At 32.8% G+C, this 26,350-nt stretch overlaps 2 protein-coding genes and 1 non-coding gene across 4 annotated transcripts in view; all 3 read left to right on the top strand.

Annotated features, from left to right (window-relative positions):
* The window catches only part of Dark (Death-associated APAF1-related killer), a 28,870-nt gene extending 14,378 nt beyond the window's left edge, over window positions 1-14,492 (top strand). The window contains exons 5-17 of one of the 2 annotated variants that reach the window (XM_068761249.1): window positions 820-937; window positions 1,740-1,923; window positions 3,020-3,361; window positions 3,902-4,166; window positions 4,782-4,937; window positions 5,408-5,693; window positions 6,869-7,208; window positions 8,178-8,491; window positions 9,393-9,530; window positions 10,097-10,356; window positions 10,752-10,910; window positions 11,657-11,840; window positions 12,268-14,492. In XM_068761249.1, coding sequence (XP_068617350.1) covers window positions 820-937; window positions 1,740-1,923; window positions 3,020-3,361; window positions 3,902-4,166; window positions 4,782-4,937; window positions 5,408-5,693; window positions 6,869-7,208; window positions 8,178-8,491; window positions 9,393-9,530; window positions 10,097-10,356; window positions 10,752-10,910; window positions 11,657-11,819 — 2,725 coding nt within the window. In that variant the 3' untranslated portion in view covers window positions 11,820-11,840; window positions 12,268-14,492. Of the gene's footprint in view, window positions 1-819; window positions 938-1,739; window positions 1,924-3,019; window positions 3,362-3,901; window positions 4,167-4,781; window positions 4,938-5,407; window positions 5,694-6,868; window positions 7,209-8,177; window positions 8,492-9,392; window positions 9,531-10,096; window positions 10,357-10,751; window positions 10,911-11,656; window positions 11,973-12,267 lie in introns of those variants that run through there. The other variant, XM_068761250.1, reaches the window with a different exon arrangement.
* Window positions 14,493-17,272: 2,780 nt separating this feature from the next.
* On the top strand, window positions 17,273-25,851 carry fzy (cell division cycle 20 protein fzy). The gene is made up of 10 exons (XM_068761264.1): window positions 17,273-17,710; window positions 17,828-17,934; window positions 19,147-19,317; window positions 19,585-19,678; window positions 20,211-20,440; window positions 20,697-20,843; window positions 21,168-21,295; window positions 21,594-21,741; window positions 24,522-24,721; window positions 25,254-25,851. The coding sequence occupies exons 1-10, from the start codon at window positions 17,410-17,412 to the stop codon at window positions 25,351-25,353; spliced, it is 1,626 nt and encodes a 541-aa protein (XP_068617365.1). The 5' UTR covers window positions 17,273-17,409; the 3' UTR covers window positions 25,354-25,851.
* LOC137918577 (U2 spliceosomal RNA) lies at window positions 22,193-22,385 on the top strand. Its single transcript, XR_011106699.1, has one exon. It is a non-coding gene; the product is annotated as a U2 spliceosomal RNA (small nuclear RNA).
* Window positions 25,852-26,350: the final 499 nt, after the last annotated feature.

Below are 26,350 nucleotides of genomic sequence, written 5' to 3'. Positions count from 1 at the left end.
TAAAGAAGTCAAGAGCAGCAAATAAAGAAGCGTAAGAACAAGCCAGAAAAGAAACAAGAACCAAAACCGATTAGCAACAATCGACTAGCAATATTGAATACAGTGTTTCTTATACTTTAGAACTTTTACTCGATTCGTAATAAATTATAATCAGATCTAGAACCTTTAATAACAGTATACTTAAAATTAAAGTTACGACGGTTCCAAACGCATCCGGATATAAGTAGAGCCTCCAATAAACTCAGACGTATTCACAGTAGCCTTAATATATAATTGTCTTGAGCGCTTGCGGAGATCACAATCCGATATTTTATCTAGTGCAAAAACCGAAGTTGAGAATCCTGAGTGAGCCATTAACATTTAAACGTATTGTAATTGTAATGGCTAACGGGCAAACAGTATGTTTTACCAAAAGAAAATCCCAAACTTGAAAAATATTGCAAATGTGTTAACAGAAAACGTTACTATAGTGCCACCGAAACCGCTGTACCGCGCCTTAGGAAAGGACGGCGTGGTGGAGGCTGAGAAAAAGAGCATGAAAGCCACCGCCGCAAGCATTGACAGCGTAGTGACGAAACGGAGTGTCCAATACTCCCCCCGTCTCACCGAACGCATACCTAAGGCACAGCGGTTTCGGTAGCGCCCTAATTTAAAAATTAAAAATTTATTCCTTAACATGACTTTTCCAATTATCATTATCGGTGTTGTGGGTGTTTATAGTTAACCGTAACAATATTTAAATATTTTGCGCTTGTCCAAAATATATTTAACGAAAATTTAAAATATTAGATATATAGATAATATAAAAAAACTTTACAGGCATGAGCAAAATTTGGAAGAATTGAAATATTCCACGATCGACGTAAAGGAGACTGTTACGGCTGTTTGCTTCCTCGGCGATTATGTCCTAATTGGCACGGAATCTGGTGTTATAAAGGTAATAATGTTTTAAAAACAGAAGTATAACGGTTTTATTTCTTTAAATGGCCTAATATATAATTTATTTTTTATTAATGCGTTTTTCGCACGTTATTCGAGTTATATGTTGATGTGATTACAAAGATAAAAAATGAATTGTTTGGACACACAGAAGCATTCACTATGTTTCATTCCATTAACTGATAAGATACGCATGCAGAGTTTTGAAACATAAAATTATGCACAAAAATTTGATGAGTAATTAAAATACATTAGATACTTCGTCTTCTAAAGAATATTACATGAAGTATGGTAATAATCTATGGTGGGGGGAGCACTTTATCCTGCAGTGAACGTCAGACTGAAATTATGATGATGATAATAGTTATCATCATCATCATTTCAGTCTGAGTCAGTGATCCAAGTGACATTTGCACCAGTTTCACTTTAACAATTATGACCAGAATGCTTTATGACAGATTGAGATTAAAAGAATGAAATTTAAGCGTTTATATAAGTGACTTGAAACAAATTTTTCGTCACATTTTTTTTAAATGTGTAAGGGACAAAAGGAAGGACCACGAACCGGTAGCCGTGGCGTGGGTGGGACACCGCCACCACCAGGCCAAGGAGGTAGTGAAAGAAGCTGGAGACAGGCAGCTCAATACCGATTATGGTGGCGATCGTTGGAGGAAGCCTGCATGCAAGCATGCTTTGCAGTGGGCGTCTATAAGCTGATATGACATTGCTCATTAATGTGAACAGAGTAATAGTTAAAAATAAATATAGTTTAGATTAAAATATCCCGAAAAACTTTTCAGTTCTTCCACATATCTACGAATAGATTAGAGAAGGAGTTACCAGGCAAAGGATCTGCAGTCAAGTGGATTGCAGCCTGTCCAATGAACCCACCCATAGTAGCTGTACTGGACTGTAGTGGTGTCATTACTATACTGTACATAGACGACATTGGTATAGATGAGACGGATGACATCATTGAGGAAGGTAATGAACCCGTTTTTAGTATTAATATACTCTATAATACAACATTATAAATGTTGGAAACTGGTATAATGTTTGAAAATTTTTCCTGTGCCTTAAAAAAATTAAAATTATCAAACTAAAATAAGTACGGAGTAGATTATTCATTTATTATCACATTTATGGTTAATTACTTCTAAAACGACTGGCATGATTTTTGTTAACGTGTAGTGTTTTCACATTTGCATGCCACTAAAATGTGAAAAACGAGCAAATCTATACCTACACGTATTTTTATGTAGATAAATAAATTAAATCATATCAATATTAATGTAATGTAAACAATGATTTAGCGAATTTGTATTTTGTTTATTTTCTATATGCTGTGTATATCTTTATATTAAAGCTCTAGTGAGCAGTGGTAGTTCAAAGGTATAGCATTGAGGTTTGCATCGTAGGTCGCGAATTAGATAGCCGCGATGCAATCTTGTATTATTCACACTTTGTGTATTAATTATATGGGATTGCCACTGCTCGCAACCAAGTTTTCAGATGATGGGCGGCAGCGTCCTTTCTGAACACAGCGATCACTAACCTTCCTGCCAAGCGTGGCGATTATGTTATATCCCCTCATAGATATCTTTGGCAAAGGTCTGTACCTTGCAATGAGCGTTTATCGGCTGAAAAGAGAGAGATGTTCTGCTGTATCTTTATATGTACAAAACAAAGTCATGTTTGTTTCATCATTTTTAACTTGAGTTAAATAGTTATTGAGAACTGCAGAAGCAAATTTTACGATTTTTTAATTTTTAGATTTGTCTACGGAATAAAATGGTAAAAAACCTCAGTGAAATCTTCGAAAGAAAGTCCGTTTGTTAATTTGTTATAAATGGTATTAGAACGTAACTAACAGCTCACGTAATATGACTGTGGTTTGTTTTACGCGATTGTTACTGAATTTCTTTAAGTATAATTATAATAAACCTAGTTTTGTCGATAAATTGAAATGTATAATTATTATATCTGTCTACAGAGTCAGCTAGTTTGTTATAAAATGGATTAGTTTTTACAGAATTTTTGCAAATATCTTTAATAACCTATTATTGTTATAATTTTACAGAAACAGAGGAATCATTTAACAACAATTATGCAAATGTGGTTACCATAATGCCAAAGTTAGGCCCGTTCCTCAACTGCCGCTGGGCCAACAATGAAGAGACACTGATAACCCACACGTCCAAGATGATCATCATGTACGATCCCAGCGGCAAAGTACTAAAAATACTGGACAACTTGGAACGAGACCGCGAGATTGTTTGCTGCGTGCCTTGTAACAACGACAAGCAAGTAATCGTGGCAACTAATGGCATGCACTGTTTGGAAATTATCGATTTGGTCACCAAAGAAAAAGTGATGTCCTTTGAAGAGCATGATCCCGTATTGAATGTACTAACCGTGCCTGGTATGTACAGACAAACAGTACCTTATACAGTAATACCCCACCGTTATACGCGGTTTCACTATAACGCGAATTGCAAATTTCGCGCTCAAATGCCTCGAATTACGCGAAAGAGTGCGTATCAATATAATGTAGTCATCAACTTCTCTATGGTGTCTTGACCATCTGTCAAACAATTAAAGACTGTTGGGTGTTATGAACGTATTTTACAAGAACGTAAACAAAACGTTACCCAAAAGACAATAGATGTATTTTTCCGTAAAAATAAGAGTTTGTATTGCATAAAGTGTTCCTAGAATTAAAGTGATTGATTAAAATTATTTGTATTTTTTTGTAATAATTTTTGACTATGTTTAATCATAAACCTCATTATACGCGAATTTCAGTTAACGCGATTTTTTTGGAACGTATCCCTCGCGTAAAGCGGGGTATTACTGTATATTCATTAAATTTTATCTATGTACATACATGCGTTATCGGTCTAATAGGAAATCTCTGGTGGAGGCCTATATCACCAATTAAAAAATTGTAACGTATTTCCAGGTAGCAACAGAATAATGACCCTGTCGAGGAGAGAAGTAAAAGAGCACGAGTACAAGTTAATCGCGGGCTCGTACCAGAACATACGCAACGTGTACATGTGCCGGCGCGTGCTGAGCAGCGACGACGTGCGGGACAGCGGCCGCTTCCTCTCAATGGCGGTCAACAAGTCCGGCGCTCTGCTGTTCGTCTCCACCGACGACAGCCGCGTTATATGCGTCGACCTTAAAACTAACGCCAGGGTATTCGACTTGGATAACAGACGAGGGTACGTTTATATATTTTAAATAAATATTTGTTTAACAAGCTTCAGTACTTTTTTGTACAAGAAAATCTTACCGATTTGGATCGATAACACGATAACTAGGTTTGATTTGTGACACTCTGCAAAAATGGTCTGTAATAGCTAACAGATAATATTTAAAATGTCACTGACAAAAACTATTTGACACTTATTTAATTAACCTCAATATAAAAAAATTTAAATGACAACCTCACATCTTGTCACACTATAGCCCACGATTCAGCTATTAGGCTTAAGGCTTTTACAGCTTAAACTAATAAAGAGCTTGTGGAACCATGATCTGCATGCCATATTGAAAATAAAAATGTAAAATTATAGATGGATGTTCGTTAAAGGCGATTAGATTAAACCAATGGTTATAACAGTTTTACTAAAAGTGTATATATAGATTATCCTTTCCTAGTTTAAAGAAAATTGAGATTAATTAAGTAGTCGAAGGTTAATTTACCGCTTAAGATTACCGTCGTTATTAACATTAATTTTCAAAAATACCTCCTTCTGTAGACTTCTGATAATAGAACTATAAACGTTTCAAAATAATAGAAGTACAAATGTATTAACAACAGTTTTTTTTTTCAGAAATGTTACATCTATGGCAGTGAGTGAGGTCATGATGTGGGACGACTTCGTACCAGGCTCGGACGTCCTTCTCACTGGAACCGGTACAGTTGAGAACACTGCCAAAGTGTGGTTCCTAGATGCATCCTTCGTTTCACAGAATACTCATAAGAACAGGTAAATTGTAACATGTCCAATTTTTTGTACTATGCCATACAATAACATCTTACAAATATGAAAATCTTTTTTTATTTTACGTGTCGAATTCGTATCGCATATTATCCGGCAAATGATTTGGCACATAAAAATCATTTATAAAACTATAAGGGTTATTTGAATTCCAAAGACATCTTGTATCGGTTAGTCTATCGAGAAGTACAGATAAATTGATAAAGGAATATAAAATAAAAAAAGATAAAGAAAATAAACAATGTTTGAGGATCAAAACAACCTAACAGAAATACACATACAAAGTATATTACCTGTACTTATCTATATTATTTAGGTTATTTTATAACTTATTTTATGAACACAATCCGGTTCAGTTACTGTATGTAAATACCAAGATGTCTGTGTTCCATACTTATGTAGAATATACTCCCGAAAGTACCCAAAAAAAATTTTTAAAAAAATAATTGTATAAACAGCAAAGTGCGTCTCACGACAACATTCGACGTGAGTTTTGTGGGAACTTTATCGCCCCAATCGCCCAACCCACCGCCCAGTACTGGATCGCAGAGTTACGACAACACACCCAAACGACACAAGTCGTTTGTCACGCACAAAGAGATTGAGAAGAAGCCGACAAAGAAAACAATGAGCTTAGACCGACATAATTTGAAGCCTCTAAATCTGAAAGGTATTTGCAACGGGAACAGTGATGGAGGGATCCAACCATTGCTGGCTGTACTAGACGATAAAAATAATATACAGGTAATAACTACTACTACTAGTCTTATAACAATATGTTAACCCTTTCGTTGCGAACAGCGCCTTCTGGCGTTAAGCTATAAACGCTTTCTCACAGCGAACAGCGCCTTCTGGCGCCGTATATTTGTTTTACGTTATCGTGTCAATAGTTGCATGATCATGGTTATTAATTTGTTTTTACCAATGCGATAGCTGCATACGCTTCCTGTGTGGATATTTTGTCACATAACCAAATATCATTGAGAGTTTGCTGAGAAAGTATTTATTTTAGGGCGCCCCGCATTGAAAGGGTTAAAATTTATAATCGAAATCGTTAATGGATTTGTAATATTCCTGCCTATGAACACATTCATCTCCTTTGAGAGAGCGCATAGATAAGAACAAGAACATCGAACGACTCCAAATTTGTAGGATTTTACATAACTAAGTAAGAAAGGGACTAATATATAGCTACTTCCACTATGCAGCAATAGTCGTGCAATGAAGTGCACCGCCCGCCAACTCGCTGATAAATGCGCAAGCGGTAGAATTTTTCCACTGAAACGGCAGTTGGCTGGGTATATATCTCGTGCAAAAGACGAAAAGTTTTTAAATGGTGATCACGATCTGGTAGATGCGGTGTGGGTAGACTCTACTAAGTGGACAGACGGACGACATAGTTAAGAGAAGTCGCTGGATGCGGGCAGCGCAAGTCAGGCCATCGAGACGATATTTGAAGAAGGCCTATGACTTGCGGTGGGCGTCTGTAGGCTGAGAGGATATCATTTCTCTTTGATATAATTCAAATATGCTACTGATTTGAATTGCTATCTTATTATATGGTGTATATTTATACTATCGTACGTTTAAATAAAATATATTATGAGGAACTTAGTGTGATGAGTTCTTATGTCAATTAGTAAAAAAAGTTTCGATTATGTATACTACTTTTATTTATAAGACTTATCATATTATCAATAAAGATAATTTGAATTGATTGAATCGCACAGAATAGATGGCTGCTGAGCCTAAATGTTCTGGAGTCAAGACCACGGACCCGCAAGTGCAGCGTAGTACGTCCACCAAATATTAAGATTGACGGAAGACGCTGTAGGCGTAGTAGTAAGGCCTATATCTAGCTGTAGACTTCCTGTCACTGAAATGACTATTGTATTGTTATTAAAATTTAATTTTCACAGATAATGCGCGGTAGGAAGTTATTAACGGAAATATCGCCTAAAACTGATGATCAAATAACCGCAGTTAGAATCTCACCGTGCAACCAGTATATTATATATGGTCTGAGTACCGGCATAGTGACAAAGTACGCACTGAGGTCTAAAGAAACCAAGGATATCATCGACGTGTACAGTCCGGTGCAGTACATGAGCTTCGTGAACCCGGACCTGTTGATAGTCGCGGGGAAAAGCCGGTGTCTAATGGCGTACCGGCTCACCAGCGACGGAGACTGGAAGTCGGAGATGTTGCAACGTGGCAACACGCATCTAGGTTCTCAGGAGATTCTGAACGATATTCAAGGTATTTATATTTTGTAAATGATAATTTTATTTTGTTATAAATATATCGGCCTCAATCCTTTGCAAAATCTATGGAGGAGCTAATTCCAGCAGTGGATGTTGTAACTATGCTTATGAAACAGTATGTTTTATATATGAAAAAGTTTTAATTTTAAAACCATTTTTTGGGTCTCTAAAAGTTTTAATTATTGTGTATTTTACTTTAGAATGGTTTTAAGCTATGAGGGATACAATAAGGTCGTTTGTTGTAAAATACGAATAAATGGCTGTAATGTTAAAGTTCCAAATATCTATTTAGAACTTTAACGCATTGTTTGTTGATATTGTAATTGATATTTCAGAAGTCTTATCTCGGGTAGTTACATTTTATATTTAGCCGGACTGCTTACCTTCAATAAAATTTTACAACAATTATAACTTAAAAGAACACAAATTGTTATAAACCTTTTGGTTATATTCATTTATCAGAAGCTAGCTTATATAATTTCATAAAAAAGTAGTAGTACTATGGAAATTATTACAAGACATGCTACATTATTTCTCTTACTAAAATGTTTAATTATATTATAGATTACATTATCTTACAACAGAATTTTATATTTCGCTGTTAAATATACATTAACCGGTGAAGAATGCATATAAGTCATTACACAATGTGTAAAAAGAGTAATTAAATATAACACCACGTATAAAATAACAAAAAAACCATTTAACTTTGTTAAGAGCTCTTAAATTTGGATACAGCCAGAACCCTTGTTCTTGATAAAAAAAAGCCATTACAAGGGTCTTCAATTCGATCCTAGTTTCTATCAAATTGGGCTCTTCTTCCATTCCTCTGAAGAAATACACAAGAGATATTACTATAAATGGTCCTTTGTGAATAATAATAGGAATAAATTAATTTAAAAGAAATACATTATCAAAATTATTCAAATTATTAGTCACCTGTACATTTGTTGAATCTTCCCAGGTTTTAAAAAGAAAATCAGTCCAGAGAAAATATCCGCATCGAGTAGCGACACAAGCCTCAACTCTAGAGATCGGCTATTTCCTAACGGTGACACTAGAGGTCGTCTCTGCAAGGCGAGCAGCTTGGTAGACTGTTTCTGGGTGGACGACGTGGGGTTAATAACCGTCGAAACCAACGCCACCATTAAACTGTGGGATCGGAACTTGCAAGTGGCTTGCATCTTGAACGGCAGGCAGACAGACGTGTACGTGAATTGTGCGGCTTTTCAGAAAAATGTACTGGCTATATGCGATGATTATAATAAAGGATTTCAGGTCAGTGTAACAGAGTTATTTTAGTGTTCGTTTTAAATTTTGTTTTTCTTATTCGGTTAAGCGTTAGATTAAATAAATAATATAAATGTATATGTTAATTATTTTGCACATAGTAAACATGTGTATAAGAAAAATATTTAACATCACCATATAACCCGTAGAATGTTCAATGCTGAACACAGGTCTCCCCTATAAATTCCAATAAGATGGTTTGGAAGCTGCTTGGTCACAAGGTAGTCTATCACCTTGCGGGTGGACGTCATGCGCTACACTTGGTCTTTACTCGATGACCTTAAAGGCCCAGAGGCTTCTGCATGCTATTGGCCTGCCCAATTCTAGTTCAATTTGCTGAGCTTTGTTGATTTCGTTAGTTACGGTTACCTTCTCATTTACATTTCCACTAAATTAAGATGACGGTGATGGAAACATTAGGCACTAGACATCTTCAGAGCTAAAAGATTCCTTCAGGGGCCTCCGCTAGGGCCAACGTTTTATGGTGTAACTAACCGCGTGTGCACTCGTAACGGGTTTGATATTGCTGAACCTTTTGAACGTTTGATATTAACAGATTATTGTGAGAATTTTGAAAACTGATAAACTAAAGAACTGGTAGAAGAAACACTAACAACTCAGCCATCGTAAATTGGTTCTACGTGTGATCTTTTTTTTTTTTGAGATTACAGTAGTAATAGAATTGACGATGCTATTGGCTGAAGAAAATAGAGTATGAGCATCGCCGTCATGAGACTTAACGGTAGACTGACGAACGAAAAAGCATATACACTCCCCCTCTTGTCTCGGCCCGCGCCTACTTAAGGTGCGGTACGATTTTAAGTATATCTAAAATAAAGCCTTCAGGGCTACATAAGAATACTAATTGACGATTATGATTTGGTTACAGACTTTCGAGCTGAAAGTAGGTGAAAAAGTTGAGCTGCACTCGATTCAAGAGTATCGGCTAAATAACCGCATCGTGTCGTGCGATCTCACCGCTGACGGTTGTTTGCTAGCATTGGGACTGGACTCTGGCAATGTTATTGTAAGTAACAATCTACAGTGGATTTTTAATCACTTCGATACGGTACTAGTCGGCCATAGAACAGTACAGATAGCCGGGCGTCGATTTAAGTCGACGGCCGTAATATGTATGCGCACAGCCGAGCATTGTCTTAAGTCGACCATCTTTACGCAAACGTACCGCAGGGCCGAGCATCGGCTTTAGTCGACGGCTGTAATATAGATTCGCACAGCCGAGCTTCGACTTGAATCGATCACCATATACGATATGTACGACTATAATGTGATAACTATTTTACAAATAACGAAAATAGTACGTACTATGATGTGTAGGCGTTAAAATAATGTTCGCAGTGCACTGGACGAAGTTAGACTGGTAACTGACTATAGCCAGGTATAGAGCTCCCTTTCTTAATGCCCCTAGAGACCCTGACATGTACTTCTTAAACAATAGCGTTCCTATATTACTCCATATCTATTACAATTAAAATACCACGCGTCCTATATAACATGTAATTTTCCAGTAAAACTAACCTTTTTGATATAACTACTTTGGATACTACATCATTGAATTTCAATTTGTTCAAGGTATGGCATGTTCCAAATCAACGCCAGCTGAGGTTCTTAAAGCACCATAAAACGAAGGTGCAATGGTGCTGCTTCTCACCGGTGCCGGAACGTTTGTCCAGGAGTAGCTTATACTCTCACTCCCCTGTGAGCTGCCAACCCTCAACCCAAACAGAAGACGAGGAACTACCCCCTTTGGTGCTGGTAACTATGGCTTCAGAAATCGTTTGGTGGAATATGACGTATCTTATCAAGACTAGAGTCAATAAAGGCTTCTGGAGGTATGCATTCACAATTTATATTTACCATTTATTTTAATATTATTATGTATTAATCTAGTTAATACTAAAACTGCGTTTAAAGGTAACCTCAAAAAATCGATGAAATTGAAAATAATGAAAAACATTTTCATAATTATCTCATGGCATTGTGAATATTTTTTTGTCATGTAAAAAATATAAAATTTGTAAAATTGTAAAAAGCTAAAATTTAATTTTCTTTTTCTAAATTACAAGAAGTAAAAAAAATTGTAACAGATACTTCAATTATTTTTTGTGTAAGAGAAGGATATGGGAAGTAACAATAAAAACACATCATTAATTATTGCAATTTATTTATGAAATACTACTTAACATGATGTAAAATTGTATAGAACTCATTACACTTCCTGTTACAGAAATCGTTGGAATGCGGTAACTCCGATAGCAAGCCCTATAGATACAATAAATCTTTCAGCAGCGATGGATAATCTAAACCTAGGTCAATCAATTGATAATTTCTTCTTCGGAAGTAGTCTGATGATGAAATGCTGGAAAAGTTTCTGGAAGGGCAAAACGTAAGTGAATTAAAATAAAACCTCCTATCACACAAATTACTATTAATTTCGTTGACGTTGTACATTGAAATCAATTTGTACAAAATGGTGTTATGTAGGAAATCAAACAATGAAAATTCTAGATACCCGAAAACTGTAATCAAAAACAACTTTTGGATCTAGTTTTTCAATCAGTCAGTTTTCCAAAGAAGTGTAAACACACATGAAATTATGTAAACACAAATAGAAACCAGAAATAACTTTTTTTTGTATAATAAAATAAATTCATCTGTCTATTCAAATGGGCTATAAATTTCCATTAAAATTGGCATATCTTTGGTTTTCTTTTAATTATTTAACATTTACACAGGCTATTTTTGTAGCTCATTTGCTGTCAATTGATTGTATGGTAAACCCCATTAAAAAATCAATTGTTTCAAAAATATTAAACATAATAAAAAACATAGTAAATACAGCATTTTCAAAATTTAGGTTACTATATTTTAAGATTAATTTTTGTTTACTATCTACTCCTGTAAATATTGTAGTATCAGAAATAATGCCTGTCGCATTCTATTTACAGAATGATCACTTTATACAGGTTGTTTGGAAATAGGTGTAAAATCTGCTAAGATCTTTGCTGATAAATGAGGTATATTTTCACTCCAGCTTTTACACCTGTAATAAATTACCATGTATATACATTGTATAGTGACCATTTTTATATTCCTCTTCAAAGAGGTTTAAAATTTAACACATACTTTCAGATGTAAAGAAGGATCGAAAAGGAAGGAGATTCTCGCGTGCGTCAAATTATCGGGCGTCAACGCTAAGAAACTATGCCACGACGAGAAGTTCTCCTGCTTCGTCACCGTTGATCATCCTGGGCATATTCACATCATGAACGTAATGCATGCAAGCACCACATAGCGTTTACTGAAAGCTCTATAGGTCCCAGTTTCTTTTTTTATCAAAAAGAGGAATAGATATAAAGAATCTGCCATAAATTTACATTGTAGGTTAAAACCCAACTTCTATCTATTTCTCGAATATCACCATAATATTAAAGATCTGGTAAAAGACTTAAACAAAAACTGCCCTAACGTTGTAATTAGAAAGATGAACAAAACTGCATGAATACTAATTATTCCATAGCTTATGATTAGTTTAAAAATAACGTATAAATTCAATGTCAATATAAGAATATTATTACTAAACATCAGTTTTTTTAACTCTTTTTGTATTGATTATATAGTATTGCCACTGCTCACAAACAAGTTTTTGATGGGCAGCAGAATTCTCTGCATATTATAATACAACACCGCGATCGCCAACCAGCCTACCAAGCGTGGCGATTATTGTATCTTCTTCTTTTCAGCTGATGGACGCAAACTGCAAAGCATAGGCCTCTCCCAAAGATCGTCACGATGACCAGTCCTGCGCTTCCGTATCCAGCGGCTTCCAGCGATTTTAACTATGTCATCCGTCCACCTAGTGGAGGGCCTACCAACTCCGCGTCTACTGGCTCTGATCGCCACTCGAGAGCTTTTCGGCCCCAACGATGTGCACGGGCGATGTGCCCCGACCACTACCACTTACACACTTACCACCGTCTCATTTTTGAATCGATCTCGCAGCGAAACTCCGAGCATATTATGGTATATCCCCTATTAATTTCTTTGGGGGAGGCCTGTGCCCTGTTGTGGATGTCTTTGGGCTTTAAGAAGGAATAATTTAATTTGCCATATATTCCAATCCTTATTTCGTCTGATTTTTGATCAGCTTCAAGATCTGAGGAACCAAATGAAATTTGAATCAATGTATATTTTAGACATTCCTTTACTAAATCATTTCACATTCTTAGAATGCCAATTGCATATCGCATTCCGATATTGTTTATTTCGAATTCTAAACATGTAGGACACAATATTATAAAGAAGTTCTCTAGTCACGCATATATACATCTTGGGCTCAATTTTCATTTATCAGTTGTTTTAATACATATCGCCATTTACATTTTGACATTTCACAGTGATAGGTTGAAACTAACAGTAAATAATCATTTAATACTCTATCGAACAACGTAAATGCATAATTTTAGACACTTTCTTTAAAGTATAGGAATAGAAAAAAAAATGAAGTTATGTTAAGTATTTGTTATATTTTTATCCATGAACATTTGGATTGTTTTTAGTTAATTATACCCATAGTATTAATTTTTATATATGTGCTACTAATACATAAATAATTGCTCTATTTTATTGCTTTATTCTTTTAATTATAAATGCTCAATAATGATTATTTGTTAAAAATAAAGTGGTAAAGTAATTATTGAAGTAAATAATACACTAACTAATGAAGTAAATAAAATATGTTACTAGAAGAATACATCGAAAAAATGTTAATTTTATATGAGTACTTATTTTACCACATTTGACATGTTTATGAAAAAAAAATATTCTAAAATTGATGAGTTTAGTGTAATATCAACATATTTTTTATTTCGTAATTAACTTTAAATAAATAGAACTGTAAGTTTAATAAGTGATGATGGTTTTGTAAAATTACATTGAAGCAGTTAACCTGGACGCAAAGAAAGTCACAAGTACGCCAATATAGTAAAGTTATTGAAAAAAAGTTACAAAAATGTGTAGTTCACTTCTGTGAACCTATATACCTTAATTAACCTTACTTATATAATATTAACCTCTTGTAATTAGACATTAACGCACAAATTTAATCACAACGAAACTGTACTTATAAAAAGTAATTATTAATTATGATAGTTTAACATCAATCCCACCACAGTCTCAAAGTCCCAAAATAAGCTCTCAAATTTCTTTGTTTAAGCTGTCTTCTCACTATGTTAAATATTTTACTTATTTCTTCAATTCCTAAAAATGAAGTTATAATAACAGAAATATAATTATAATGAAATATAATATTGTAATAGCGTTTATTTAGTCTGAATTGCACTTCAATTATAAATATGAATTTAATTTAATGTAGTTAACAATATAGAAAGAGCATAATTTTTTTGCTCATGATCATTGCTTTTTAAATTTTAATAGGTTTTTCCTTATATTAAAACCGCTAGAATCGTTTCTTTTATAATCATTTATGATATGCTATGTAATGATCAATTGTTTTAACATTTTTTTTAATAATTATTTTTATATGTATACTTTTAAGTAGCAAATATGAAGTAACTCATGATTTGATTGCTTTACTTTGTCATGATGTATACATAACATTGTTCGATATGTAAATAATTCAAATATGGAAGTCTAAAAAGATCTCGTATTAAATGTAGATAAGATAATTATATCTTTTTTATAAAATATGGTGCTATATGACTGTAGATTTATTTTATAAATAGGTGTTGAATAATGTACACACGAAAATTCCTACACAGGACTTTTTCATCTCTGTTCAATTCAATGCATATTACATAAATCTGTGTATTTAATGCTCAATTCAGCATTTCCCATCTGTTCCTAATTTAAGTCTTTTCTATACTTGTATAATATAACAATATCGATGCAAGAACTGCCAATCGTAAATTCAACAATGCATTTAAAATTATGTTTTGAATATTTTTAACTATTGTGAAATACTTTTTAATATTATAATGCAATAAACTATATTTTTAGAAACATTTTAATGTTCGTTTTATTTACTTACATTATATATTATTAAAATAAATCCACAAATTATTCATGCCATTCTCCGACATAGTTTACAATAATGTATAAGTGTGTAGAAATTAAAAACGTTAAAAAAATAGTCCATAGTAGCTTTATTCCGGAAAAAAATACAAAACTTACCGATCTGCAATAGTCTATTACGACATATATTATGATTTACACAGTGTAAAGGATTTATGGTGAATACAGTAATACCATATTGCTTGAATTTATTTAGCTTCAAGTAAGATATAGTGGTCAATGTTGTGTATATAGTATATTCAAGTTTTTCTTAAAATCTGGATTATTAATTATATAAATTAAATAAATAGGAGATTGTCTAAACTAAATTAATTAAAAATAAAACAAGTTATTCAGGATAAGGAAGAACATAAAATAATTTTGGTCAACTTGTCTGGATGCTAAAACTTTCTTAAAAATTTAAGTATTTTATTTACTTTTAGCCTTCCAGGAAGTATTTTAAATAGTGTAACTTAGGTACCATAGTATAAAGAAAGATGCTAAGCAACTTTTCTAGCACTACCTAGAAAAAAAGCTGTTATTTTACACAGAGGTTCCTAAAAGATGTGGACAAGAAACGAGGAAGTTTTTGGAACTCCATCCTCCAATAATACTGCTGTTGTACTTTTAGATCAACTACAGTAATTTAAAAGAAATTACGATTTAAATAAATACCTTCAGTAATTAAATACTAGGTAGAAAATTAAAACAAATTACTACAATCAGCAGGTTTTCAGTCTTTATTAATAAAATTACTTAACTAAAATACAATCACAGTCAAAGAGATCTTAAGGTCACTAAATATATTTTATTATATCTAGGAGGTATACCTATGATTGTCAACATGTTTTGTTACAACGATCTTAAATTTTAATAAATATACCTATATTATGAATCTGGACATCAACCATTTTAAATAATTATAAGTTTGCAATCATATCGAAAAATACCAAAATATAATTTTGTAAAAGTAACACCGACATAAAAAGCATTCAGAAGTAAACAGTGTTTCTTCTGGTGAATTTGCCGAATTGCGACCTGCTTCCAAATCTTCAGTTTCACATATCAAAGATTCATAAAAATCATGATATATGAGTGGGATATGATGATTCTTAGACTTGTGGGGTCTGCATACAAGACCTTAATACAGGCAACTGTTAGTCGTAAGCTCATTGCAATTCGGTAACGATTAGTTTCTGCAGCTAGTCTTGCAACATGATCGCTTCCTCAAGTACGTACTTCCTCTTGGTGTCCACCTCGTACCCGAGCGCCTCGTATCGTTTATGTGTTTTACTCCATATATTCATCTTCAAATTTTTCCAGATCGAATAAAGCTATCGTCTCCATATCATGAATATTTTCTTTCTCAGCATCCTTTACGTTACGCACTCTTTCTTTATTCTTTATGACTTTCATAGCGACTTTACAATGTGATCTTCGTTTCTTCGTCAGCCTGCCCATAGCGTGTACATGTTGCACATAAATCTTTTTTTAAGTTTAAAAAAGGAGTAATTAAACATGATAGTAAAGATTTTGACAATAGAAGTTTTCACTTGCTAACCATTCTTTATAGTAGCTGTACATTCTACTTATATTTAATCCTCTTGCAAATAGTTTTTGACAGTATTTCCTGGCATAATGTGCTTCTACTAATAATAATTCCTTTATTTCCTAGAAGAAAACCACACTTACTGTTACTAGAAAGTTTTCAATATTTGTACAGCAATGCATATCATTTATATCATCGTACATATTTTATTTACAACTATAAGACCGCAATGGGTGTTAAATGTACAATGTCACAACACTCTTTGAATCTTTCGCAATAGTGGGATTATGCCGGTAAACAAAATGTCAACGACGAGCCTAGAATAAGGAGGTAATATTCATGACGCTTTCCTATCCGGCAGTTTTCATTTTAAATGTGTAAACAAATTTACAAGATGTATTTCCGACCATAGATCACGAAAATGGCTTAATCGGAAAACTGTCGCTATTGTGATTGTGGTTTTGTTGCAGACACCCATAGGTAATAATTTTATTTAATAATATACAGTAAGTACACACACTTTGCTCTGTTGGTTTTGAACAATTTCATTTATATTAATCAAAATAACTACATTAATTAAATAGAAAAATGTGGGAAATGCATAAAAATTATTTATGTTAACAAAAGAAAGAAAGTACAACGATCGTAATTTAGTACTACTAAAGAAAATATGGAATAGTAAGGATAAAAATAATCTTTTTTATGAGGTGTTGTAATTTTGTGCGACATCCTTAGGCTGTGTAGATCAATTAATAAATAATATTAATATTCAATGAAACAGAAAAGAGACGATCCCAATTCATTCCATATTTTGTTTTCTAGCTTTACGAAATAGTAGATTAGGCTATTATAGTTATCTTTATCATTATTAAGTTATTATCAGTTTGTTGCACCATTTTCATTTTTTAGACAGTGGAAAGTTTTAAATGATGGACAATTAGCGAGATAATTCTAATGAATTAACCCTTTGGAATTAATTTTTTTTTAACTACTTTGTACCAGCACTTTAAACATATTCGATATATGAACAAAAAGTTCAAGTAAAATCAGTGTCGCAACTTATGGCCGAACGAGCGCTAGACTTGTGCCTTAAATGGTTACTGGATTTATAAGTATAACAATTTTAAATCTCAACGGATGTCGAAATATATTTGAAGTAGGACGTGTATTAATGTTGAACATTTATTTAATTTATGTATCGGATTGATATTGAGTAATAACTATCCAAATATCATATTTATTTGAACTGGATATTAAACGAGGAATGGCCCAGTTCAACTACCTAAACGAAATAAATAGTTTAGCGACAATGGATGGACCGATAACAAGAGGTCCTTTACAAAGATGGGTAAAGAAAACCACAAACGAAAACATAAATCCATCGTTAAGTGCATCATTCAAAAACGTTTCCAGTGCCAATATTAGCTCCTGTAACCAGTCAATGCAAAAATTGTCCATAACTGCGAATCAAAGTTCAAATAACAGTGTTTTAACTAATAGTAAAACACCCACTAGAAATGAAAACAAAAAAAGCAAGAAAACACCTTCAAAAAACAAATCTCCTGGTAAGTAACTTCGTACCACTTTTAATCAAATATAAATTTCAAATATTAAGTATGTTTAAACTGTTCCGTCAAATTAACACGATGTGCTCATTATAAAAAAATTGTAATGACCCACAGGTCGTTCAACAACTCCGACTCCTAACAAAGCCTCCAAAACACCCAACAAAGCTGATAGATTCATTCCTTCAAGAAGTAATTCGAATTACGACCTGTGCCATTATATGGTAAGGATACATCATTTATTTTAGTCGTTTGTTTTACAGTAGATCTCTTGTATGTATCATGACAGCCTTTACAGTCTCTGGTAAACAGATGTGCTGCAATATTACTTTGTGTAATTGTCTAAAATTTGTGGGCTCTATAGGTAGTAAAACTGTTAGACTAATGAAATGTATCACGTCATGCCTAAAAAGGTTAGTTGCTATTATAGTATTATTTCTATTCAATGTGCATTATATAAATATTGGTGTGTAAGTATTTAGTGCTCAACTGTTCCTAGTCTATGTCTACCTGCACTAGTTTAATATGACGAAATCAATGGAAGAACTTATTATATATAATCTTAAACTATGCTTTAAAATATGTATTGATAATAATTTTATCTTGGACCTTAAAAAGATGTGTATAATTGTAATATTGTGTACAACGATATTACAACTATACCACAACTTTATAAGTATAAACTTAACCACCAGCTTTATAAGTGGACTAAAATAATTTATAAAAATCTAATTCTCATATTATCTTCATTAGTGACTTTCATGAATTTTGTTAAAAATTTGAAATAGAGGTAAATATTTGGATAATTTGTTGTTATATATGTATGGCTGATAAACACATTATTACTGTAATTTCTGCCTACTAATACCATTATGTAATTTTTTTAAAACTTAGTGTAAAACACATTTTTTTCACACATATTTTTTTTAAGAAAATGAGATCACAGATTCTGCATTTTTATTTATTTCTAATAGTTAGCAACTTGGTAACTTATTATCATATGAATATAATAAATAGGGGTAAATGTGGATTCTTGATTAATAGAAATGAGAAGGAACCAAAACATCATTGTAAAAAATTTCAAAAATATAATTTTAAAAATAAAATAAACTATTTTAAATACTTTTTATCCACCTTCATTTTAAATAACAATTTAAAACCTTTTATATACTGGAGCACAAACCATGTGCATTATTCTCTTTTGAAATTCACATTCTGCCTGTAAAGAAATATTTACCCAAAGAAATGTAAAAAACAATAACTGAAAGTGGAAAAACTGTAAGTCATAGAAATAATAAAAGGGAAAAATGCAGAGATTTGACAGCAGGAGTTACGAAGTGACCAATTGAAAACAGCATTTGATTATGTATATGAGACTGGTATGAAATGTAATTAATTGATTTTATATTTTTAATATGCTAGTGTTTTTATGACAGATGAGTCGAGATGATGAAAAAGGAGAAGAGGTTATTGCTCAAACAGCTGCAGGAGAAGCAATTGGAAGAGCACTCACTGACACTGAACCAGGGCGTTTGCTGCAGTACACATGTAAAGCCCCTGCTGCACCTGAAGGATACCAGAACAGATTACGAGTTGTGTATTCTCAAGTATGCACTCTGTTACAAATAAATTGTTAATAAAATAAATAAACTAATGAATAATTTGGAGAATTACCCACTAGCTAATTTTTTAGTTTTGTTTATGTTTTATATTTTTCAAATTTATTTTTTCTACTTTTGTCAGATATTAAGTCTCTAAGAGTATAAATTACATTTGAGGGTTTCTCCCAACATATAATATACATGATGTAGGCTTGCACATTTTACTGAAAACATTCTTGAGTTAGACAATCTAATGTTAAAATATTTTTTCAGGCGAAAGTTCCTTCATCAGTGAAAAACACTACAAGATATATCCCACAAGCACCTGATAGAATACTTGATGCTCCAGATATTTTAGACGATTATTGTAAGCTATAATTTTTAACTTTTTTAATTGATAAATTATTGATAAAGATGTTATATATGGGGCTCATGAATTTATTGGATACATAGTTTATAAATAGATGATATTTATTATGAGTAATTTAATCACATTCGACATGTTGCAATTATATTTAATGTTATTAGACTTTAAGGTTTTAAAAGGTAATGCTTTTAAATGGAGCAAAAGATCAATGAAAGATTTTGAAGTTTCTGATAAATAAATAAACATAATTTGCAAGAACTTATAAATAATGATTATAAGAGTTAGCAATAGACTTTCATGTATTAAAACTTATGAGAAACCTACCAATAATGTACAATACTTTGACATTTTTCATTATTAGAATAGAAATATTTACAAATTAATGCTCAATTTACTGCAGCAAATTGTTAGCTTTGCTATCTATATGTTATTTCACTTACACATCATAAGTTAGAAAGAAATATTCTTATAGATTTCTTATAATTACATAAATCTATGAGTAATCTCACAATTGGTTGATATTTTCTTGCAGATCTGAACTTAGTTGACTGGAGTGCTTCAAATATTCTAGCAGTAGCTTTAGGTCAGTCGGTTTACCTATGGAATGCTGGCACTGGACAGATAGAGGAACTTCTAACCCTCGAAGGGTCTGACACAGTTTGTTCTGTAGCCTGGATACAAGGAGGCGCACCACATGTCGCTGTTGGAACTTCATCAGCCACTGTTCAACTTTGGGACTGTGAGAAAATGAAAAGGTTGAGGGTTAGTATTATTTAATTTCCATTTTTCAATGTGAGAACAACACTCTGCTTATAGTTTAAACTAGTATTTTTACTAAATCAAAAATTATGAATATTAACTTACTGTCATTTTTGATTTTTTATTAGATAAGGCAAAGTAAGGACAGAAATTTGCTGCTTATCATTTTTATTTATTTGCAAGATGAATTTACTTACAAGTCATGAATAAATTTTGTAGTTTCAATACATGAGTTATCTAAATTTATTAACAATTGCAGTTTATGGATGGGCACTCGGGAAGAGTTGGGTCTTTGGCTTGGAATATGTATATAGTGTCGAGTGGTGCCCGAGATGGCAACATAGTACACCATGACGTGAGACAAAGGGACCATGCACTGTCTACAATTAATGCACATTCACAAGAGGTTTGTTCCATATACTCTATTTAATTAGCAAAAATATAATATTTATTTTTATGACTGTATGCTTTAATTAGAGAGTGATTATAAGTTATAGCTTAATAAAGAAAGTGGATTAAGATCAGTTTCTATTATTTATAAAAACATTGCCATAAAACAATCACAACTAAAAACAAAATCTTATAATAAATATGCTTCCTAAGTTAAGAGCAGAGATATGTTTCAAAAGGTAAAAAGTCGTCGAAAACCTCCATAAAGCATGTAGAGCATATACAGAAATAATAATTATGTATAATTTTCATTAAGTTAAATTGGTAAACTTCTTTACAGATTTGTGGTTTAAAATGGTCACCAGATGGTAAATATCTCGCATCTGGTGGCAATGACAACCTTCTTAACATTTGGCCAATAGTACAAGGACAGTATTATTCCCAACCACAGTTTCTTTATTCATTCAAGTAAGAAAATATTTAATTACATAAATTTTTACATTTAACTCACACAATTTGGTTATTCTTTACTTTGTGAAAATAAATTGCAAAATTTAAATTGAAAGATTTATTTATCCACAATTAAATTTTTTTGTTGATCTTTTTCCTTTTATTAAATTTTGTTTTGTCACCTACTTTTCTTAGTACGAGAATTTTTAATTGTTATAATATACGCGCATAAACATAATTATAAATTTAATTGTATCACTTTAATGCTTCTATTGCGATTTTCTAAATAAGTAAATAATATTAAAAAATATTTCAGTCAACATTTAGCAGCTGTCAAGGGGTTGGCTTGGTGTCCATGGAGTTCGGGTATCCTGGCGTCCGGCGGCGGTACGGCGGATAGAACCATACGGATATGGAACGTCAACACGGGAGCCAATCTCAACACCGTCGATACCAAGTCACAGGTATTTCACTTAACTGAATGATTAGTAATAAATACAAAACTTTTTAGTTATATACATAAAAACTTGTTACTATGTCTTACTTCTATTAATTACATTGCTATAGAGTTAAAATTATATTTGTTCATAAGTGATAATCTTCTTTGCAGATGAAAACGTATAAATATTTATTTAGTTCCCGATAGAATACCTTAAACTTTTTACTAAGGTAAATCAATACAGTGATCAATAATGACACGAGGCTGTAGGACAAAAAAGATATTCGCACTGAACATTAATCAAGTAAAAAAATCCCATGTCTCATAAAGATGGCAGGACTAGTATTGTAGTACAATGCAATATTTTTCAGTTCTCTGCCGACAGATGGCGCTGAACCTTTTACTAACACAAGCCAAGTCGCGGTGTTGAGATTATTTGTACGGCAATGACCACCTCGGTGAGATCGACAACCGGTATCGCTTCTCGGCCTTTTGGCTAAGATCAAAGTGTAGTATCTGTTCTTTTCAGCTTAATATCTGAAAGTTCCCGCACTGCGGGACCAGTATATTAAACTGATTTTTGTAAAACGACGGGATGTTCGGGGCTCGCTCCACTCCCGTCACGGGTCGGCCCGGCATTGCAGTGCCGCCGGGATCGGCCCACTTTATATCTATCTATGTATGTAAATGAATATAACAAGAAAATTCGTCGCAATCAACATAATAACGTTTGTGGCTTATTTGTTTTCATAAAACAACTACTGTAACTCGCGTTATAATATTTAGAGACTTATTGTAAGTTATCAAGTATTGTTTTTTGAAGTGTGGCAGGGCTCACCAAAGTTTTTATTTTTAAAGTAGTTTTAAAATTAATATAAGATTTCGATCTTTTTAATTACATCTAGGCAAAAGATGAAAAGGTATTTAAGGCAGGGGTGTCCACTTGAAAAATATATCGATATATGTATTCGATATAAAATATCGGTACATGACATCGATGTTTTCCGATATATCGTTTGAAACAATCGATATTTTTTTTTAATATCGAATATTTTTACAAAAGTTAGTTTATAAAACGCAAAGAGTTTGTTGTCGTTTATATGTTCAATATGAAAGTATAATCAGAACTAGAGTAACATATGAGTGTTGCTTTACTAAAATTGTAGCTTGCTCTAGTACCAGTAGTGAGATGATTTATACATTTGTAAGCGAAACAACAAATTTATAGTTGAAATATTTTATTTATTGTATACTTATTACATATCTAATACTTAAAAACAGTAAAAAAAATAGAAATTAGATACTAAGAAAACTTTCACCTTACTCATTTAAGACCAATGTTCTTTAGGCAGACTTTGTAGGAATAAAAGTTTACTTAGCCTTTTGCCTTTCATTCTATTTCTTTGTTGGTTTACTATTTGAATTTTGGCAGCCTTTGAAAATAAACGTTCGGATGGAACAGAAGTTCCTACAATAGTTAAGTATTTGAAGGCAATCATGTACAGTACATACACACTGATAACTGTTAAATTAACCAATCATATTAAATGCAGATCCAAAAAAATTCGTATTATGGCTGATGTTGTCTATACAAGGCGATCGTTACGCTGTCTATTTGGCATAACAGGAAACATTTACCCAGTATTCTTGGCAGGATAAAACATAATATTTAAAAACATATTATATATATAACATATTATATATGTTTTATAAATTATTTTACATAGAAAATTGCTATTGTTCAAAATTATTGTATTTTGTCACGATTGTACGCTTAGGATTGAGGATTGAAAAATTCATGAGATTATGATGTGTACAATAATCATTGTACGTCTGCAGACACTGGTCACGGAAAATTAAATAGAGAAGAACCAACTCAGTACATTAAAAAATGTCCTCTGAAAGGGAGCAAATTAAGTTGGCGTCACAATAGCGAATGGAAGGTATAAAAACAGCGCTATATACTATTACAGTAGGCTTATGGAGGGTAGAAGTAGAAGGAGGACCAACTCATAATGTTTTAATTTAAGAAATTCGAAATTTACGAATTTAAGAATTTACTAAATTACTTTTGACTATTTATTTATTTGCTGTTTACAGGTGGACACTTTTCTAACTTTTCATTATACAAGATAGCTCTTCTTACTTCAATTCTCCGGGTTTTCAGTGTTGATTGGCTAGCTGCTCTATGGCTCTGTGCTCGTTCACAGATGTCACTACGTTAATGAAATTGATTCAAAATAGAAATCATTGAGTAAAGTTAAAATTTACTTCGGTTTTATTGTCATTATGAGTAAGCATTCGTTTTTTTAATCGATCCGATATTTTTAAAATATATCGATATATCGAATGAAAACAATATTTGTCAAAACATCGATTCATATCGATATATCGTATGGAAACATCGAGTAAATTCGATATATCGAATATAAGTGAATATCCCTAATTTAAGGAGAGACATGGCAACAACATTCCTTAGTCGGTAAACTTTTTGATGTTAATATGACAGACAATCTTTTATAATTCGTGCGTTTCGCGACAAATTAATTCAGAACAAGATGAATTACACAGGTACATTTTTCTTATTTAATGATATTATAGAAGATAGATTTATGAACTTACCAACATTACTCGTTTAAAAGATATCCATATATGTAATATTTTAATACAGCGATTATAATTCTGTGCAGTATTCGACTAGTCGTATTTGAAATATTTGATGGAGGCCTTTATTTACTTTGCAATAGGCGTCTATAGATTAATGTGATAATAATAGGAGACTTAAAAAGTGAAATTTTTTTGTAGGTGTGCTCGCTGTTGTGGAGCACGCATTACAAGGAGCTGATCTCTGGCCACGGGTATGCGAACAACCAGCTGGTGATCTGGAAATACCCGCTGATGTCGCGCGTGGCCGAGCTGAATGGGCACATGGCACGCGTGCTGCATCTCGCGCTGTCACCCGACGGCACCACCGTGCTCTCGGCCGGTGCCGACGAGACGCTGCGGTCGGTAGTCTGCATTGTTTTGAAACAATTAATAGCGGTCAAAGTAGTCCACGAAACTCATGTCGTGTACTTCATGTTATTGGTTCGGTTCAGTGTTTGTTTTGAGCTACAAATTTTTTTTCCGTGAATAAAGTTTTTCATGAAAAAAATCTTATCCATAATGATGACATGAAAGAATTTTATCTTACTAGGTTAGAATAAATATAAAAAGCTTCATTATTGAAATTGAGCACCGCCACACCTTTAACCGATAATATTTGTACACGTTGCTTTACTTTTTGCCATAACAAAAAATGAGAACTTTCTTCAAATGAAAATTAAAATGTATAAATTGCCAATATGTAAGTAAAAGTTCATCAATCTGTCACTTTGGTTTTACCTTTCGGCGAAATGTCGCCGTTAAATAGGGGAACCATGAAATTTATGTACGGTAAACAAAATCCCACTGAGAAATAAAAATCGACCGTAATTGTTTTTCATAATAAGAACAAAAAGTGTTACGTAATTTTATTGAATTTTTATATTGTTTCAGGCTTTGGAAATGTTTCATGTTAGACCCGTCCAAGAAGAAAGAACCCACCGACTCAAAAGCCGCTAAATCACTTTTAAATATGAATTCTTTGATTAGATAATAAAATTAGTGACATTTTTTTATTTACAACGTTTGACTGATTATTGTGTAACACAATATGTTCTTGTTTGTAATTGTGATAAATAAATTAGATTTATCTAATTCTCTTAACGATGTTCTTATACACCTATATGTTTTACTATGCATCTTATCAATTTTTACTGCACAAAATAAATTTGATAATAATTTACAATTTTGATCATGTTGTTTATTATCAAGCGAGTGAAGTCGAGGTCGTAAAATGTTTAATTACTGTTTTGCTGCTCAAATTTCATTTCGATTACTTTCCGCTGTCGCTTTGATCTACCGCGCCTTCTCCTCGCTCTAGTTGTTTTCTAGCTAATGCATTTCTCTACCTCGGCCTTCTTGTTGTAACACGTTTACAGTATTATTGTGCGGTTGATATCAGTGTCTACAAACCTAATAATGGTGTTTAAGATGATTTAGCTATATAGCGATTGTTTTATTTTTATTAAAATTTAATAAAGTAATTGACGTATGTGTTCTTTTTATTTTATCTTCTTTTACTATTGATTATTTTTATGTTGTGTGGACTACCACTTACGTGGCGAAACCCTCACTTGACCACGCTGACCGTTGCCTGCCCAATGGCAAATGCAATTTCACCTTTGAATTACCATTTTGTAGCAGCTAGTTTTTAGCTGCGAGGAAATGAAACTAAGATTAAATGATTTACTATTTCTTATGTAAATGTTCTTAGTCTTTTTTGTGGCTTATAAAGCGTTAACATTATGCGAAAATTAGCCTGCCGCCGGTTAACACATGGCACGGTAAGTTTTGAAAATTTTCCATTCAGGCCGCGTGGGGCGTATACAACCCACACTTTTAATTTTTAAAGTCGTATAGTATGTATTCTTTATACTTTTTTAATACTGCAAAGCTATAATTTGTGGGTAAAACTTATAAATTTTGATATGCATTACGTACGCGCATAAGCGATGTGAAGTTATCTATATTCGAGCCTACAATTCATTTTT

The sequence above is a fragment of the Battus philenor genome, unplaced genomic scaffold (assembly GCF_028537555.1).
Source record: "Battus philenor isolate CCGP_79_NKW_IND1 unplaced genomic scaffold, ilBatPhil1.0.hap1 SCAF_14, whole genome shotgun sequence".
In the NCBI taxonomy this organism is placed as follows: Eukaryota; Metazoa; Arthropoda; class Insecta; order Lepidoptera; family Papilionidae; genus Battus; species Battus philenor.
This window is presented reverse-complemented; position numbering and strand designations above follow the sequence as displayed.